Consider the following 17951-nt stretch of genomic DNA (forward strand, 5'->3'; position numbering starts at 1 on the left):
TAGACTTTAAAACAATTATAGCCTTCAAAATAATTACAGACTTTTAAAATGATTATAGACTTTAAACTGCACAAGCAATTGCACAGGAGATTCGTGTGGCATAGACAATGTGCCAATTTAACTCCATCCTTAAATTTCAAAGTATGCGCCACCGACTAACCTACCATCTGCACACTCTTTTCCAATTCTTGAGGAATGGCAAATGTAGATGAAGGTGCTTGAGTCAGCGGCCATGCACCAGCCTAAAATAATTAAAAGCACAAAATAAGGTTGCACCATCAAAATCAGCAAGTAAATGTTATAATTTAGAGTTAATTTTCAGAATATTTTAAATTTCGAGTAAAAATGTACTCAAAACAGGTGACAATATTATCTCATATTAAAGATCATTTTTTTCAAAGAGGAGACATTGAATTCATCCTGTATATAGGTAAGAAGAAAGCCATCTTAATCGTAAGTCACCCAACTTGCTATCACATCTCAGCTCCCATCACAGTTATTTCAAACGACTTTCTTTTATCCAATTCAGAAGTTTATTTGTGCGTAAAAGACAACTTATGGCACCAAACTAATTGTGCTTTTCAACATTTTAAATCTTTGCCCCTTATTCTACAGTCAAAGATGAATTTCAATTAATTTTCAGCTTTTTCTCTTAAAAAAAATTTTGTATTCTACATACACCTGAGACATCCTGTAAAATACCACCTTTTAAAAAGATAAACCTAAGTGCTCTCGGCTTTTCTCTCAGTTCTCCTAGCACTATATCATAGTCTTACAGAATTGAATTGTCTTTAGTACAAAATGCAGAAGGTTTTTCGACATTTTATACATTCGGAATCATATGGTCTGCTGCCTTTATAATTACATGTACAGCTGGAAAACAGCTTGTCCTAATAATGAAAAAGAAAAATGATATATTTATACAGTATTTTATTAAGGTGGAATACCTCAAAACATGTCTCATAGTAACACATCCAAACAACCTTTTAGACAAGTATGAAGGAAGTTAAATAACTAATGTTCAGATGCAGAGTACCTATTCAAAGAAAATGTATCTTTTAAATATTCAAAGATAATTCGGAACATCTCCCTTAAAGTTGTAGCCACATTAACAATGCAAGAATACCCTCAGTATATTAGTCCTTATTTTTTGGCACTTCAGAAAAAGTGGCAATATTTTTGCTTTTGTTCACCTTTGACAAAATGCATTATCTGCTAATTGATGACTATACATCTCCCTAATCAAGAAACAATTTTGGTCTTTGGTTAAGTTTATTCGGAGTGTGGAAATTTCGATACCATGAGTTGGACAATCAGGATTTAATGCCTCTTTGAGGAGCACCCACATGTCCAATGGACGTCCTGCTCGATCAAACAGTGATTCATGTGCATTAACATGTCCACGATGGGAGGTTCAAAGAAGTTGAGGGTATTATTGCAAGTATTGGAACAAATTTATAAAAACTGAAAGTTATCCATTTGAATTAAATCAACACCATGCCAGCTCCAAGTGAATACATTCAAGTGCAACAAAACTCTACAGACAACAAAAGGTCAATATCTTACTTGTACTGACATAATCAATTCAAACCAACAATCCTGATTCTGTCACTTTACAAACAAAGAAACTTGGACAAACTTAGCAAATTAACTCTTCCAAATAATCATGTATTTAACAGAAGAGACATTTCAAAAAGCTTTCAAAAACTAGTATGCCATGTCACCACATTTCTCACCTTCGCATTACAATTACAGTAATGCCTGGTTACTATACATTTGAACTCTCCAAGATTTTAGATACTGCACAGTGAAAATTTATTGAAACTTGCCGTGGGAAATCATGCTTCAAAAACACATCGAAACAAGCAGCAGGAGTAGGCCATTCAATATGATCATGGCTGATCCTCGACCTTAATATCCCTATGCTATATTCCTACTTTCTCTCCATACCTCTTGTTGCCTTTAATATCTGAAAAAAAGTATCAGTCTCTTTCTAGAATACCCTCAGTGGTCTGGCTTCCATCACGTCTGTGGTATCAAATTTCACCCGATGACCATCCTGAGTGAAGAAATGTTTCCTCATCTCATCTCAAATGGCCTTCTCTAATTCTCTGAGACAGTGACCCATTGTTCTCAAGGCCCTAACCAGGGAAACCACCCTCCCTGCATCTAAGTCTATTTAGCCCAGTTAGAATTTTGTACTTTTCAATCGTCTCATTTTTCAATTTTATAAAAATTCCAGTCAATGAATCCCAGTAAAATGAATCTCTCCTCATATGAGAATCCTGCCATCCCCTGGTGAAACTTGGCTGCACTTCCTTGATGACACATACATCTTGTCTTAGGTAGGGAGACCAAAACTGCATGCAATACTCCAAGTGTAGTCACAACAAAGCCCTATATAACTTAGCCAGACATCCCTATTTCTGAACTCAAATCCTTTTGCAATGAAGGCCAGCATTCTACTTGCCTACCTAACTGCTTGCTGCACCTGCCCCTTTACTTTCATTGGAAGACAAGGACACACTCCAGATCCCTTTGTATGTCTACATTTCCCAATATAGCAGCATTTAAACAATACCATGTCTTTCTGTTCTTTCACACTAAAGTGTGTAACTACACATGTACCCACATGATACTGCATCTGCCATATGTTTGCCCACACACTCAACTTGTCTACTCCAGTTTGAAGACACATGCCCACCTAGCTTTCATGTTGCCAGAAAACTAGGAAATTAGGGATTTGGTTCCTTAATCCAAGTCATTTATAATTTGTGAATATCTAGGGTTCAAGCATTGATCCCTGCAGTACATCACTGGTCATTGCCTGTCACTGGGGAAAAGACACATTTATTCTCACTCTCTGCTTCTGGTCTCAACCAATTCACAATTCATGCCAGATCACACGTTCTCTAATTTTACTCACTAACTTCTAATGTCTGACCTTATCAAAAACCTTCTTGAAATCCATATATGCCACATCCACCGGTTCTCCCTCATCTATTACACTCGTTACATCCTCAAGTAAAATCCATTAGATTTTTTAGATTGGATTAGATTAGATTACTTACAGCGTGGAAACAGGCCCTTCAGCCCAACAAGTCCACACCGACCCACCGAAGCCCAACCCACCCAGACATTTTTGTGCAGCATGATTTCACTTTCATAAAGCCATGCCGACTTTGCCCAATCCCATTAATACTTTCCAAGTACTCTGTTGTCACATTTTTTGGAACAGACTCGAGCTTTCTCGCCCATCATATATGTTAGGCTAACTGATCTGTAATTATTTTTTCTCTTCCTCCTTTTTAAATAGTGGGACTACATTTGCCACCCTCCAATCTGTAGGAACTGCTCTAGATCCTGGGGATTTACAACCCCATTATTTTCAAGAGCACCTTACTTTTTTTTTAACTAATCCTGATTTCTTATTAATGTTCTCCCCCTTCTCTTGGCCCTTGGCTTGCTAATACTTCTGGAAATTATGTGCCCTTTTTGAGAAGGTAGAACCAAAATATACATTTGATTATTCTGCCATTTATTTTTTCCCTGTAATAAATACCCCACTTCTGACTGCAAAACACTTACATTTATCTTTGCTCAATATTTTCTACTGACATATTTTGAAAAGCTTTTACAGTCAGTTTTTATGTTCCTTGAAAACTTACACCCAAACTCTATTTCCCTCCTCTTTAGGCTGATACATTTGAGAGTGTTTCATATGTTTTCCCTATTCAAGAAACATCACCAGAAAAGGATAAATTGAGAGTGAATGTGCTTGATTTGAGTTAACCTGTGATCGAACCAACCTGAAGTACATAGATCTGAAAACTGATTCCAAGATCTATTACAGTGTCCTGTTGCCTTAAAAAAGTGGCTGTAAATTTGTTGTTTAGGTCAGCACTGACATTCATATCAGTGTACATCCTGTGAAGCTTGCTCGTGAATTCGTAACCACAGGCTTGCTGCGTAGAAAGAGTAAAAGAGGTGTTACTTCCTCAAAGCAGTGTGCTATTACAGTCATATAGATACTTTTAAAAGATTGTTATAAAGGCATATTAGACAATCCTCTATCAGTGGATTTGCAGGCAAGGCCCTTAACTGAGGCATTAAAACTTTGAGGCCAGTGACAGGAGTTCAGAGAAAGGTTGTGACTTGACATGTGGTGGACTGAGGAGCATTCACTCAACTCAAGAGCTCTCTTGCCACATCAGAAGCCTCACCTCTTCAAAGTTCTGACACCCATGGATCCTCTCTCCATCCTAGGATGCTCCAGCAAATCCCTTAACCCTCACAGGCCTCACCTCTCTTTTCTGCCGTGAGACCCCTCTGCCCACCAGGGCCTATCTACTGCAGGATTGCAGGTCTTACAATCTGGCGACTGCTTGTAATGCCAGCCCTGCCCACTGCTGCTCAGAATACAGAGCTTACAGTCAAGTGAGGGGCCGAATTCCTGTCTCCAGCCAGTTAACACCTCCTAAAACAGTTATGGGGCTGCTGTGATCGGCAGGGACGTGTTCCCTGCCAACTCTTCAGGCGACAGAGTGGAAAACACTGCCATCTGAAATAAAAAGACGGCCCATAAAGTCACCTTGATTGTAGTTTGAAATAATACAAGCATTCAAGACTTTATTGCACTGAACCATTTCTCTCCAAAGTTAAATTAAATGATGGGACAATACCTTGTCAATATTTATGATATAAGCTCTTGTAGAAGGTAAGCTAATGATTAACATTATAGTAGGCCCCAAAATAATTTTTCTTCATACAACTCTCTGTCAAGTTAAACTCCATTTTAAAAAAAAGTACCATTATTTGCTTTAAGTTAGCTACTGAATACTAAGCCCTTTGCATTCGCAGAACTAGATTTGAAAAGGAGAAATGAACAGCCCCCAAAGTACCTTTACCAGGATTTGAGACATACTTCAATTTATTTTTAAAGACATAGTACAAACCTTGAGCTTATTGATCATAGCTTCTTCAGAATCCATAGACATAGAAAGACCATGTATCAATCTCTTCGCCAGCATTCTGGCATAGAACTGAGGTTGGAGAAAAGGTAAATTGAAAACTTGGATTCAGAGATACCTGAACACACAATTGAGAAATTGTAAGTGAGAAATTAGATGAAAATACTTAGGAGACATATTGATCATGTGACTCTATCATGAACTATGAATTTCTAATTATTCAATATATTAACTTCTCTGTAATCAAATAAGTTAAAGTTGAAGGAATGCAAAATATTGTCTAGTCCTGCCGTAATCAAACAGAACTGCTATTTACCTTTTGAAAGACATCCTTATCGTCAATGTACTTGAAAACTGTGATGAAGCTGGTCAGTTTGTCCTCAACTTCATTTTCAGTCATTCCTTTTGCAGATTTCTTTAACAGATTGTCACAGTACTTAGCTAGCTGTAAGCAAAGTTATATTCAGAAACCTGTTATTTTTCTAACATTAATCATCGCCAGTTTCATTTCTAATATTATATTCTGTACACTAATTTGGTTCTATCCACACCAGTGATTTCACATGAGGTTCAAGCAAAGAAAAACAAACTCCACTCTCATCCCCATGTTTTCCCCTTCTGTTCTGACAGTAATGGTTTATTTTCCGTTTCTGTGACTGATGTCAGTCAGTGAAAGTATATATTCATATGTGGGCCCACAGACTGAATGAATGTTAATGGTTACTGACAACCAGGGTGTAAAATGAGCAACATAACAGCCACGTACAATCCTATCTTCATCTCTGAAATAAGCAGTAATCGGAAAATCTCACTAAAAAGTGATTGTCTAATTATCCTATCCCTTCTGTGGCCTCAACTGAGGTATATGTTTAAAATTATGAGGGGGATAGATGGTGTGGATAGGAAGGATTAGTTTTCCTTAGTAGAGAGATCAGTAATTATGGGGCCATAGATTTAAAGCAAATGTAGAAGAGTTAGAAGGACATTGAGGAGAAATCTTTTCAACTCGATGGAGAAAGTGATCTGAAACTATTTGAAAGGATAGTCCAGGCAGAAACCCTCATCACAGTTAAAGAGTACTTGGATATGAACTTGAAGTGCCATAGCCTACAAGGCTACAGACGAAGAAATGCAAAGTGTTGTTAGGGAGGACAGCTCTTTTCGCCCAACAGTGACACAACAGGCTGAATTGGCTCTTATTGGCCCATGAAATTTCACAATTCGATGAGATCAATTCATTAAGGATTCAATGTGGTGTCTTTCTGGGGTCTGTGGTATTAAAATTGTGTTTCCGAATTATGAAAGCAGTGAGGAGGCCCAAGGGGCGTTCAGGTATAATTGACATCTCTCTTGATCTTGGGGACTGCGGAATAAACTATGTTGCATCCCATTTTGGGAGAAACAAAAACAGAAGTTGAATTATTAACGAGTCTACTTTCTCCATCGATCTATCTGACCTGCAGAGTGTTACAGTACTTTCTACTTCTGTTCAGGTTCCAGCATCTTTCGCATTTTGCCTTTGGTTTGTTTTGTGAAGTTTGATTGCAAGATAAGTCAGCATTCCAAATACTTATCCAGAACCTTGGTTCCTGTACTTCTAAAATGCCAGTTGAGAATTGGACAAAAAATATTGTGGACATTAACGTTTGCCATACTCACCAACTCTGGAGCCTTGCAGGAAGATTTGGGTTCTCTATAGTTTACTACTGATGTTAGGGCCTACAAGAGAAAAAACAAATTCCTCAAACAGCATTTCAACAAGTTGGCAACTCTCTAATTGATCATTGTTCTTCTCCTCAATTGTACACAATTATATTGACTGAGTTTCAGAAGCAGTGCAGAAAAACTCATTGGAGTTTACAAGAATGAGAGGCAACTTTATTGAAACATACAAAATTACCAGGGAACTTGACAAGGGAGATGTGAAAAGATTATTTCCCCTTGTGGAAGAACCAAGAGCCTGAGGACATAAACTCAGAATAGGTGGTTGCCCATTTAAGTCAGAGATGAGGAGGAATTTCATCTTTCAAAGGGTAGTGAATCTGTGGATTTCTTTACCTCGGAGTTGTAGAGGCTGGACCATTAAATGTATTCAAGGCTGAGATAGATTGTAAACAGTAAAGGAATCATGGGTTAGGGAAAAGGCATGGTTTAGGATGATCATATCAGCCATAATCTCAATGAATAGTGGGGAAGACTGGAAGGGCTGTTCCTATGTCTTATGGCACATGCTCTGCCAAACTCAGAGGAAAGAAAACCAACCATCCTCAGCAGGAAATAAGGTACAGAAGTGACAAAGGTCTTCTCTTTCATTACCTCAAATCTAGTTCATTCTAAGAGAGAAAAAGTCCTATCTCATTTTCAGTTGTAAGAATACAGCATTAAAATTGTTAGGTCAGTCTTGAGATTGTGCTGTGAGCTTGCATCCACCCACAAACTAACACTTGACTTTGAGCTAAATGATATAAGATGGGATGGCTTACTCTGAGACCGTAAGGATGTAAATGAAAATAATTCATATTTGTGCAGTACACTTCAGAGATTCTGAATGTAAATACACTGCATTAGAAAGTTAAGTTAAACAGAACTTCCTTCAACTTAGTGTACTATCCACTGGATAGGAGAACTGAAAATCATTACAGTCTTTGATAACAACACAATTCATTTCTCAAAATATTGTACAGGTTGTAAATTCTCATGAAAACTTAGAAACTCTCACAGCTTAATAACTGTTTTGTGATCTAACAGATATCCAAGTGGTTTTTTTTCAGTCAGTCATGGGATGTGGCTTTTTCGTGTTAAGTCAGCACTCATTGTCCATTCCTAGTTGCCTTTTAGAAGGTTTGCTGAACGGTCCCCTTGAACTGCTGCACTTGGGAGTACGGTGAGCAGATCTGGGCACTACACCTTAGCAAGGATAAAGTACAGCATGGATTTACAAGAATGATACCTGGACTCAAGGTATGGCTAAGTTACAAATCATGCCTGTTTTCTCAAGAGGATTAAGAGATGTTCTGATTCAAGTTTTCCAGATATTAACAGGAAAGAAACAGGGCAGAGGACAATAAACTATTTCCACTGGAGGGCATTCTAGAACTAGGGGAAATTTTCTGATGTTTAGGGCCAGACATTCAGATGTTAGGAAACACTTTTTTACACAAAGGGTAGTAGAGGTTTGGAACACTCTTCCACAAACAGTCGTTTGTTTTTAGTCTGACAGATAAATTTTTGTTCAACAAAAATATGAAGGAATGTGGGCCAAAGCAGGTTTATGGAGCTGGCCACAGATCGGTCATGATCTCACTGGATCACGGAACAGGCTTGGAGGGTTAAGTGAGCTGCTTCTGTTCCAGTACCACATACATTTTAAAATCAAAAATTATTCTATAATTCTACCACCTGAGGGCACTATCCTACCATTACACAACTGTCAGCCCTGAACAAGTTAAACATGTTACACATAAAAGAACAATGTATTTTTAAAATCTTTATTCTTGCTTCGTTTTCAATGCAATTTCAATAGGCCTTTCACGTTGAAAGACCAAGGTGAGAATGTCAGCAATTCTTATCTTCATTTAGGTACTTTGCATTGCACAAAACACTGTCAATTGATAACTGGCTTATTTAACTGAAGAAATTTAACATTACTCAATCCCTATGCCACTCAGGATTGTCTTTGAAAAAAAAAGATATTTTAAAACATTTCTCCAAGTTTTCTGAACTATCAGAGACGTTTGTTCATCTTCCACCAGGAGTGTAAAATCACTCACACTGGGTCTGCTAACAGACACAACAAAGCAGAGATACCAGCTTTCAAAAAAAAAATTCTGATTTAAAGTAACTTACCTTATCAAGTGCACTCATAAAGTGTTGATCACCATTAAGGACTGAACTGATGAGTTGAAGAAACTTACTGTGAACTTCAAGAACAGATTCCACAAACTGTGTAGGCATCTGGTCAAAAGGAGAATAAGTTTAATCTAGGAAATAAAGTTAAAATCAAAACTGCACAGCTATTGGTCTGGGGTCTGGATTATTACACACGATGGGCAATTCGGTTTATAAAACTGAGGCTATTTCCATCAATGGCCGATTCAGATAATAAATCTATAACACCACAATCAGTAATACAAAAGAAGTTAAGTTTTAGATGTTATCCCACTTTTCTTTTCAGTTGGCGGGGGGTGAAAGGAGCAAGTAAGTCAGTCAGAATCCTCACTGCCAATTCTTGTGCACTGGTCTGTTGAAAAGGATGAGTACATGGTCATCAGGCCACAATGTGCTGGACTCTATCGGGAACCCAGGATTCTGGGGAAGGAGTAGGCTAATCAGGATCTAACCATATCTCAAAACCACTTTCCCGACCGCTCCCCAAAAACCTCATCTCTTTTGTTCAGTGCAACTCATTCTCAAATGTATTCAATGACTTGACTTTAAAAAGTACTTAGATGAGCGTTTGCAGTGTCATAACATTAAAGACTATGGGCCTAGTGTGGGAAAGGGGGACCAATGTAGATAGTAGTATCTTTTTGGCAGGACATACTTGATGGGCCACCAGGTCTCTTCTGTACTATATGGCTCTATGATTTTATGGCTTCTTTTACTTTCTGGGAAAGATAATTCCACAGATAAAAGATTTTCAGGGAAAGTAAAATTCTTATCGCTATCTTAAATGGGAGACCTCTTATCCTTCAACCATCTCCTCTACTTCTAGTCTTCTCTACAAAAGAAACCATCCTCCCAATATCTACCTAACGCATCACCTCAGGAACTTCATTTTTTTTTATATAAGATCACCTCTCATTCATCTAAACTCTGATGGGGAAAGGCGCAATTGGATTAATATTTTTCATAGGATATGCCTTTCAATCCAGGAGTTGAGTGAACCTTCTCTGAACTGCTTCCAATTCAATGAAATGTTTTTTGAAATAAGATGACAACAACTGTATACAATACTCCAAATGTGGTTTTATCAAAGTTCTGTCCAACTGCAGTAAAGTTTGCTGACTTTTATACTCCACTCACCTTGCGATGAAAGCCAACACCCCATCTACTTCCTAATCACGGGGTCAATCCATATTGTCAAATAGGCTGCAAACACTAATCAATGGAGTCCACTGGTGAAAATCAACTATTTTGCCAATTGATATGAAGCTCTGAAACCCAATTATCTGCATTCGGCACGATTTAGCACTTCAGAGCAAGAAGGGAAAAGTTTATCAAAGCACTATGAAAGGAACTAGAACTGCACATTTACCAAACAGGTTTACAGTGTACTTTGTTTTAAGATTAGATCCTTTGAACTCCAGTGGAATTCCTTACTTAAGTCATTTCAAATGTCATGCTTTATGGGCTAATTCTTTTTTATTTTTCTATTCAGATTTCACTGTCTCCTGTTCTCCCCCATTTCGTTTCATTCTTCACTTTGGTGTACAACTGTCTGAGTTTTGCTCATTCTTTTTCTCCTACTTTCCCTTAGCAAAAACACGTGGCTGCTCCCTTTTAAATAAAGCTATATAATCTTGCTGAAATTGCACCAAAATAGCTAGGGCAGAAGTCTTTAACAAATGTGAACCTGTTACTTTACCTGGACACATCCTTAAATGCTTTCCCTACACTGCCAACAAGCTACAAATGGAGTTTAAATGATGCTTGTACGTTTGCCTTTACAAAAGAAAATGTATTCAGAAAAATAATCCAGCTGAAATGTCATTATCTCCTCCTTTGTCAGTTCTCAGGATAATTGTGCTTCATTTGTCGTAACAGAAATATTTCAACAACTCCAACTGACACAACCATAAATAATGTTCACACTCTTGGTCATCAAATTTCCTCCCATTTATTTATCCAGGAAACCAGAGAATTTTACATGTTGCGCTACTAATGATGCCATTGGAGAAACAGAAGAGGTAATCTCTGATAAACCCTGATAACAATCACTGGATTCCTGCCTCAGCCTTAGGCAGACCGGGGTAAGGTCAATAAGGTTAGAGAATTGAATGTGTGGCAAAAAGAATAGAGGGAGCTGTTCCACTGCAATGAGCTTCACTTGACCAATACTGAGATCAGTGTCACGACAAATTGATCTATCAAGCGAAGATCATTTCTCATTACTGTGCTGATCTCGTCCTTTATTAAGGGTTACTCTATTTCCTTGCTTCCGATAATTCTGAAAACTTAAGTACACCAATACTGCATTTAGTTCCCAGCTTTGGTCACTTTGCAAACATGTCTCTGTAATGACCATCACATCATAGTCTTTACTCCTATTTGCATCATCAATTCATCTATCTTTTAGATAAACAGTCTCAAATTTGGTCTTTTAACCTACTCTTATACTAGTTGCTGGTGCACTCTTATGTTTGTTGACTGTTCCTTCCTGTCACACTCTGGTTATCATTACCTGTATCACCAGCCTTCGCCATTGCATGTTCCTCTGTCTTAAACTTTTTAAATTTTCCCTCAATTTAACCCTTTGGCTACACATTAACAAATGCATGCGCACGCGCACACATACACTCCCACATTAAAGTGCCATCTTTTTTAACTTCAAAAATATATTTTATACATGAAAAATCTTTATATACATACATATTCACTACAGCAGTTTGATTCTGTACACTCTTTTTACCTACGGAGGACAACGCATTTCTCACTTATACAAAAAGATATTTGTATACATTTGAGGTACTGGGAAAACCCAATAACTACAGATCTCCTCAGATACTGAAACAGTATGTTCAAACATATCAAGACATGGACAATATTCAGGGCTGACAAATGGGAAGGAACATTCAGATCACTCAAGTGCCAGGCAATGACCATCTCCAACACAAAACAATTTAACCACCACTGCTTGACATTCAATAGCACTACTGCTGCTGAATCCTTCACTGGGGTTACCACTAAACCAGAAACTGAATTGGACTGGCGATATAAGTGCTACAAAAGCAGGTCAGAGACTTGGAGTCCTGTGGCAAGTAACCTATCTCCTGAAATTTCATAGTCTGTCCACTACCTACAAGGTACAAGTCAGGAGTATGGAATACTCTCCACTTGCCCAAATTAGTTCCTGATCCAACAACAATCAAAAAAACTTCACACCATCCAGATCAATGCAACTCGCTTGATTGACACCAATCCACAAAACATTCACTCCCTCCACCACTGACACTCAGCAGCAGCTGTGTGCATCATCTACAAGATGCATGGCAGAAATTCACCAAGCTTCCTTCGACAGCACATTCTAAACCCACGACCATTACCATCTGGAAGGACAAGAGCAACTCGAAATGCATGGAAACACAACCACATGCATGCTCACCCCACAAGCCATTCACCATCCTGACTTGGAAACATTATCACTGTCCCTTCAGAATCACAGAGTCAAAATCTTCCTCTCTGAAGGTGTTGTGGATTTACCTAAAACTAAACAGATTATCGTGATTCAACAAGGCAGCTCACCCACCACCTTCTTGAGGGCAAATGGGGATGGGCAATAAATCTCGGCCCAGCCATGAACAAATTTTAAAAAGGTGAACGTGGCAATAGGAGGTTGTTCTACAACTTATTTTCTTTTGAAGAGAAAATTTAATACAAAAGAAATAAAGCTAGGAATGGAAAAGAAACAAAATTTCAATGTGATCTGGTCAATATTTATCCCTCCATGGCCAAAATAAAATGCAGATTATCTAGTCATTATCACATTACAGTTTGTGGACTAAAATAAAATCAAAATACTGCAGATGCTGGAGATCTGAAATAAAGACAGAAGCAGGTTTAGAGGGAGAAAGCACCTTCAGTTTTTATCACTGACTGTGGTAACTTGCTAAGCGCAAATTGGCTGCCACATTCCCAGCAAAAGTGACAAGATTTTTTGGAAGTACTTCACTGGATGTTAAATGTTTTGGGGTGGCTTTATGACTGCAGAAATCACTTGAAGAAAAGCTGTGTGAATGTCACCCCACCTTCTAAGGAAAGTATACCTCCGAAGACTGAAAGCCAGACAGTACCTATGACAAACTGAGATGCTACTTTATAGTTAACAGTTCGCCCAGAACAAACTATTAATCTTACAAATAAAGGTGAAGAAATCGTTCAGTGGAATACTCACGTTTTCCTGAGAGAGGTTACTGATGGATCTAAGGCCCTCGTCATGAATGTGATTCTGCAGCTCCTGAATCATATGAGGTAAACCGTTTGAGACAGCACGGAGCAAAGTATATATATTTGCCATGTCTGCTGGAAGGTGAAAAGGATGTAGGAAGAAAGAGGAAATTGCTCATCTTTATTGGCATATACGCAATTCAACAATCCTACAATAAAGGTGGTGAAATTTGCCAGTCTGCTATAATGAACATGTCAACAAAAAAGTACTATCGTGATTATTTTTACGATAACCTAGATGCTAGGTTTTATGATCCAAAAGTATGAGAGATTAAATCTCACTATAACAGTTTGAGAATCTGAGTTCAAATTTAAGACTTTGAATTTAAAAACTGTTACTGATGGTAAAAATGACCATGAAAACTGTGGGATCATCAGAAAAACAGAACTGGTTCATTCACATTCTTCAGAGAAGGAAACCTTCCAATTTTATCCAGACAGCTCTGTGGTTGACTGCCCTCTAGTGGTGAAGGAAGTTACAGAAAGCAGTGCATCAGTGGCAGGTTAACATTGATTTTAAAAGCAGAGCCGACTTGCAAGGTAAAATTTCAAGGGCACTGACAATCTTGATGTGAATTCTAAAGAGATTAATGTTGACAGTGCTGAGGGGGGAACAGCACTGATACATTTCGAATTCAGTTTGTTCAAACACTCTCAATAGTGATATGGTTGTCCAAACATTTTGCAAGAGGGACCCAGGTTTCAATTAGATTATAACGGCATTATAAAGTTACATCTTCTTCAAGACAGTACTTGTAAATTATGATATAACTGGCTTAGTCATTTGAACCTTTTAAAAATCTCTTCATTTTTGTGGGATGTGGGTGACGCTGGCTGGTGAGCACTTATTGCCCGTCACTTGTTGCCCTTGAGTAGGTGGTGGTGAGCTGCCTTCTTGAACCACTGCAGTCCACTTGCTGTGGTTGACCCACAAAGGAATTAGAAAATGAATTGGAGGATTTTGACCCCATGACAGTGAAGAAACAGTAATATAATTCCTAGTCAGGATTCAGAGTGGCTTGGAAGGGAACTTGAAGGTGGTAGCATTCCCATATTTCTGCTGCCTTTGTCCTTCTAGATGGAAGTGGTCACGGGTTTGAAAGGCAATGTCTGAGGATATTTAATGAATTTCTGCAGTGCATCTTGTAAACAGTACACAGTGCTGCGTCAGTGGTGGTGGGAATGGATGCTTGTGAATGCAGTGCCAATCAAGCAGGTTGCTTTGTCCTGGATGGTGTCAAGGTTCTTGAGTGTTGTTGAGGCTGCACACATCCAGACCAGTCCATCACACTCCTGACTTGTGCCTTGTAGATGGTGGACAGGCTTTGGGGAGTCAGGAGGTGAGTTATTTGCTGCACTATTCCTAGCCTCTGACCTGCTCATGTAGCCACTGCATTTATGTGGTGAGTCCAGTTGAATTTCTGATTAATGATAACTCCCAGTATGTGGATAATAGGAGATTCAGTGATAGTAAAACCATTGAATGTCAAGAGGCAACAGTTAGATAGTCTCTTGTTGTTGATGGTCATAGCCTGGCATTTGTGTGGCACGAATGCTACTTGCCACCTATCAGCCCAAGCCTGGATATTGTCCAGGTCTTGTTGCATTTGAACATGGACTGCTTCAGCGTCTGAGGAGTTGTGAATGGTGCCGAACATTGTGCAACCATCGGCTAACATCCCTACTTCCGACCTCATGATGGCCAGAAGGTCAGTGATGAAGCAGCTGAAGATGTTTGGGGCTAGGACACTATCCTGAGGAACACCTGCAGAGATGTCCTAGAGCTGAGAAGACTGACCTCCAACAACCATGACCACCTTCCTATGTGTCAGTTATGACTCTAACCACTGGAGGGTTTTCCTCCTGATACCCATTTCCAGTTTTGCTAGGAGTCCATGAACCTATAACAAATTTAATGCTTTATTAATTCAAGAAAACGTCAGTTGGACAAGTGCATATTTTAATTGATTGATATCATTATATCTTTGAAGAAGAGTGATTTCTCTTCATACTGCTGATTTAAAATGTAAGTCTATGAAAAGTATATGACAGTGTGAGAAGTATAAAATATTTTAGAAAGATGAAGTTCAATTTTTATTAATTTATGTTTCCTAATGACCTGTATTTATATTGCACCTTTAAGATAGTAAGGCATGACAAAGGACTTCACAGGAGAATTATCAAACTAAGTTTAACCCCAAGTCACACAGTAAAATACCAGGGCAGGAAACCGAAAGTTTGCTAATTGATGTAGGCTTCACAACAGGTCCTGAGGAGGCAGACATGGAGGGATTTAGAGTGCAAATTCTTTCAATACCTACATTCCAACCGTTTTTCTGCCATCATCATGGAATAAATCATTTGGATTTACTTGGGATTGTGTCAAATTCTCATGAAGTACAAGGTTGGGCTGGGAAGTACACAGCAATTAGGTTTATAGATTAGTAATCTTGAGGCCTGGACTCATGTTCCAAATCAACGTTCCCTTTTATTATTTTATCTTCTCTATATTATTTAAAAGGGGGAAGCCTGCAGAAAGCTGCAACACTGGGGATGGATTAAGAAAATGGGGAGCTCTTGCTAAAATTATACACAGCATTGCTCAGGCCACAGGTGGAATTCTGGGAACAGTTTTGGCTTCCTGAACTAAGAAAACGCATATGGCCACTGGAGGCAGTTCAGAGAAGGTTCATCAGGATCTGGTCTGGAGGGATTGTCTTATGAGCAAAGGTAAAACAGGTTGGGACTCCCTTCATTGGAGTTTAGAAGAATGAGAGGTGATCTCATTGAAACATATCAGATTCTTAAGGGGCTACCCTGAGAGGATGTTTCCTTCATGTGAGTCTAGGACCAGAGGATGTTGCCTCAGAATAATAGGGTGCCAATTTAAGACTGAGATGAGGAGGACTTTCTTCAGACAGTTGAGACTCTTTGGAACTCCTTGCCATAGACAGCTGTGAGAGTAGAGCCATTGAGTATATTTAAGGCTGAGATAGATGGATTTTTGATCTGTAGGGGAATCAAAGGTTACAGGGAAAGGGAAAGAAAGTGAGTGTGAGGAGCACTGAATCAGCCATGATTCTATTGATTAACACAGCAGGCTTGAGGGGCTGAACAGCCTACCTACTCTTATTTTACTTTCATTAATCTAGAAATCTTTTATAAAGTCTCATGTAAGATGATCACGAAGCTGCTGGAACATTTAAAAACCCATCTTTTTCTTTATTTCCTAGTCCAAGTGCAACTCCAGGCAGATAAGGTGATTGACTCGTAATACTGAAATACTCTGGCAAGACATGAAAATATGAAAAAGTTGAATAACACCAGACAGACCATCTGACATCAACCCAGATGTCAGATACAACAACAGGCAAATTTGTACAGACCAACAAACGATTTGGTCAACAAGCTGTTTAGGTAGTGGACTGGAAACTGACCATATTTCTCACCTTCTCTCCTTTCTTGTTTAATGATATTCTGGCATTCCCCATGAAGAAATTGCAGGTGGTCTGCTACCATTCGTTGCTGACATTCATGAATTACTTTGGCATAGGAGCTAGGATGCAAATATTTCCGACATCGAACTTCCTCATCCTTTAATCTTGCTAAAACCTGCGATAACAGGAGTGTATTGAACATTCTCTGCGATTTGGAACCCAATTTGCATCACTGAAAGCCACTTAATGCAAGTACAACTTTAAATTATACCTTTTCCATATACTGTGAGCAGTTTGACTCTTGAAGTAAATTTGAAGCTTCTTGTTTGTAATACTCTCCTGTTTCTGTTAGAAATGAACCTTCAAAGAGATCCTGATAAAACTGAAGTTGAAAGAACGATTACTTAGAGTGCCTACAAAATCTTAAAAGAACAAGGAATTAGTATTTCAAAATGTGAATTTGGTGAAAGTCAGAAATTTGAACATTAATTGAGCAATTTGTTGCACATTTCTTTTCTTTTTTTCCTAAATTAGTTATAGATAATATTACTGAATGAGACAGGCAGTAAACTAAAACATGTATGCAAACGTGCAAGGGATCTGGGCCAAGTGCTGACAAATGGGACTAGATTAGGTTGGGATTTGGTTGGCATGGACGAGTTGGACCGAAGGGTCTGCTGTATATCATTATGAATCTATGACCAGTACTTTCAGTGTCTCCAAGTGCAGTGAACCGTTTAATGTCCAATGTAAACTTCCAGTTTCAGCAGATACAAAAATGACATGCGCATTTTGGAATACAGACAGCGTACAAGTTTAGTAGCTTATGTTGAGCTGCCAGCAAATATCAGACAGTTTCTTCCACTTTGCTTAAACTGAATTATAGCCATTCTGAAGGCAGCACAGTGGCTCAGTGGTTAGAAGATTAAAATGTATTCCTCACTATTAACATATAATTTCCAGGCTTTTCTTACCTTAAGGGGGAACTTTTTCTTGTACTGTTCAACATGAACAAAGGAGTTGATAACCCCATGGATTACTTTTTGATTTGGATTCTCTCCACAGCGATCACTACATTACAATGGAACAAAAGAAATCTTAGAATTGCATCAAGTTGCTTTTAAAATTTACCTTAGTTTGATTTGTATATTTGATAGGAACAGAAGTCAGCCATTTAACCTGTCGAGCCTGCTCTGCCATTTAATACAATCATGGCCTCCTGAACACTTCAATGCCTTTACCCATCTCACCTCCATCATGCCATTGTTAATTAGAAATCTAAGACAGAGATGAGAAGGACTTTCTTCTCTGAGAGGGCAGTAAGTCTGTGGAATTCTTTACTATAGAGGGCCATTTAGGCTAGGTAATTAACTACATT

At 38.5% G+C, this 17951-nt stretch overlaps 1 protein-coding gene across 5 annotated transcripts in view; it reads right to left on the reverse strand.

Moving 5' to 3' along the window:
* cul2 (cullin 2) overlaps positions 1-17951 on the reverse strand; it is a 56450-nt gene that overhangs the window by 14265 nt on the left and 24234 nt on the right. For 3 of the 5 annotated variants that reach the window (XM_043690633.1, XM_043690637.1, XM_043690636.1), the window contains 10 exons: positions 17548-17644; positions 16845-16955; positions 16574-16748; positions 13084-13208; positions 8817-8924; positions 6630-6689; positions 5287-5415; positions 4956-5042; positions 3810-3965; positions 165-242 (listed from right to left, as the gene is read on the reverse strand). In XM_043690633.1, coding sequence (XP_043546568.1) covers positions 165-242; positions 3810-3965; positions 4956-5042; positions 5287-5415; positions 6630-6689; positions 8817-8924; positions 13084-13208; positions 16574-16748; positions 16845-16955; positions 17548-17644 — 1126 coding nt within the window. Of the gene's footprint in view, positions 1-164; positions 243-3809; positions 3966-4955; positions 5043-5286; positions 5416-6629; positions 6690-8816; positions 8925-13083; positions 13212-16573; positions 16749-16844; positions 16956-17547; positions 17645-17951 lie in introns of all 5 variants that reach the window. The other 2 variants (XM_043690635.1, XM_043690634.1) reach the window with 2 other exon arrangements.

The sequence above is a fragment of the Chiloscyllium plagiosum genome, chromosome 5 (genome assembly GCF_004010195.1).
Source record: "Chiloscyllium plagiosum isolate BGI_BamShark_2017 chromosome 5, ASM401019v2, whole genome shotgun sequence".
In the NCBI taxonomy this organism is placed as follows: Eukaryota; Metazoa; Chordata; class Chondrichthyes; order Orectolobiformes; family Hemiscylliidae; genus Chiloscyllium; species Chiloscyllium plagiosum.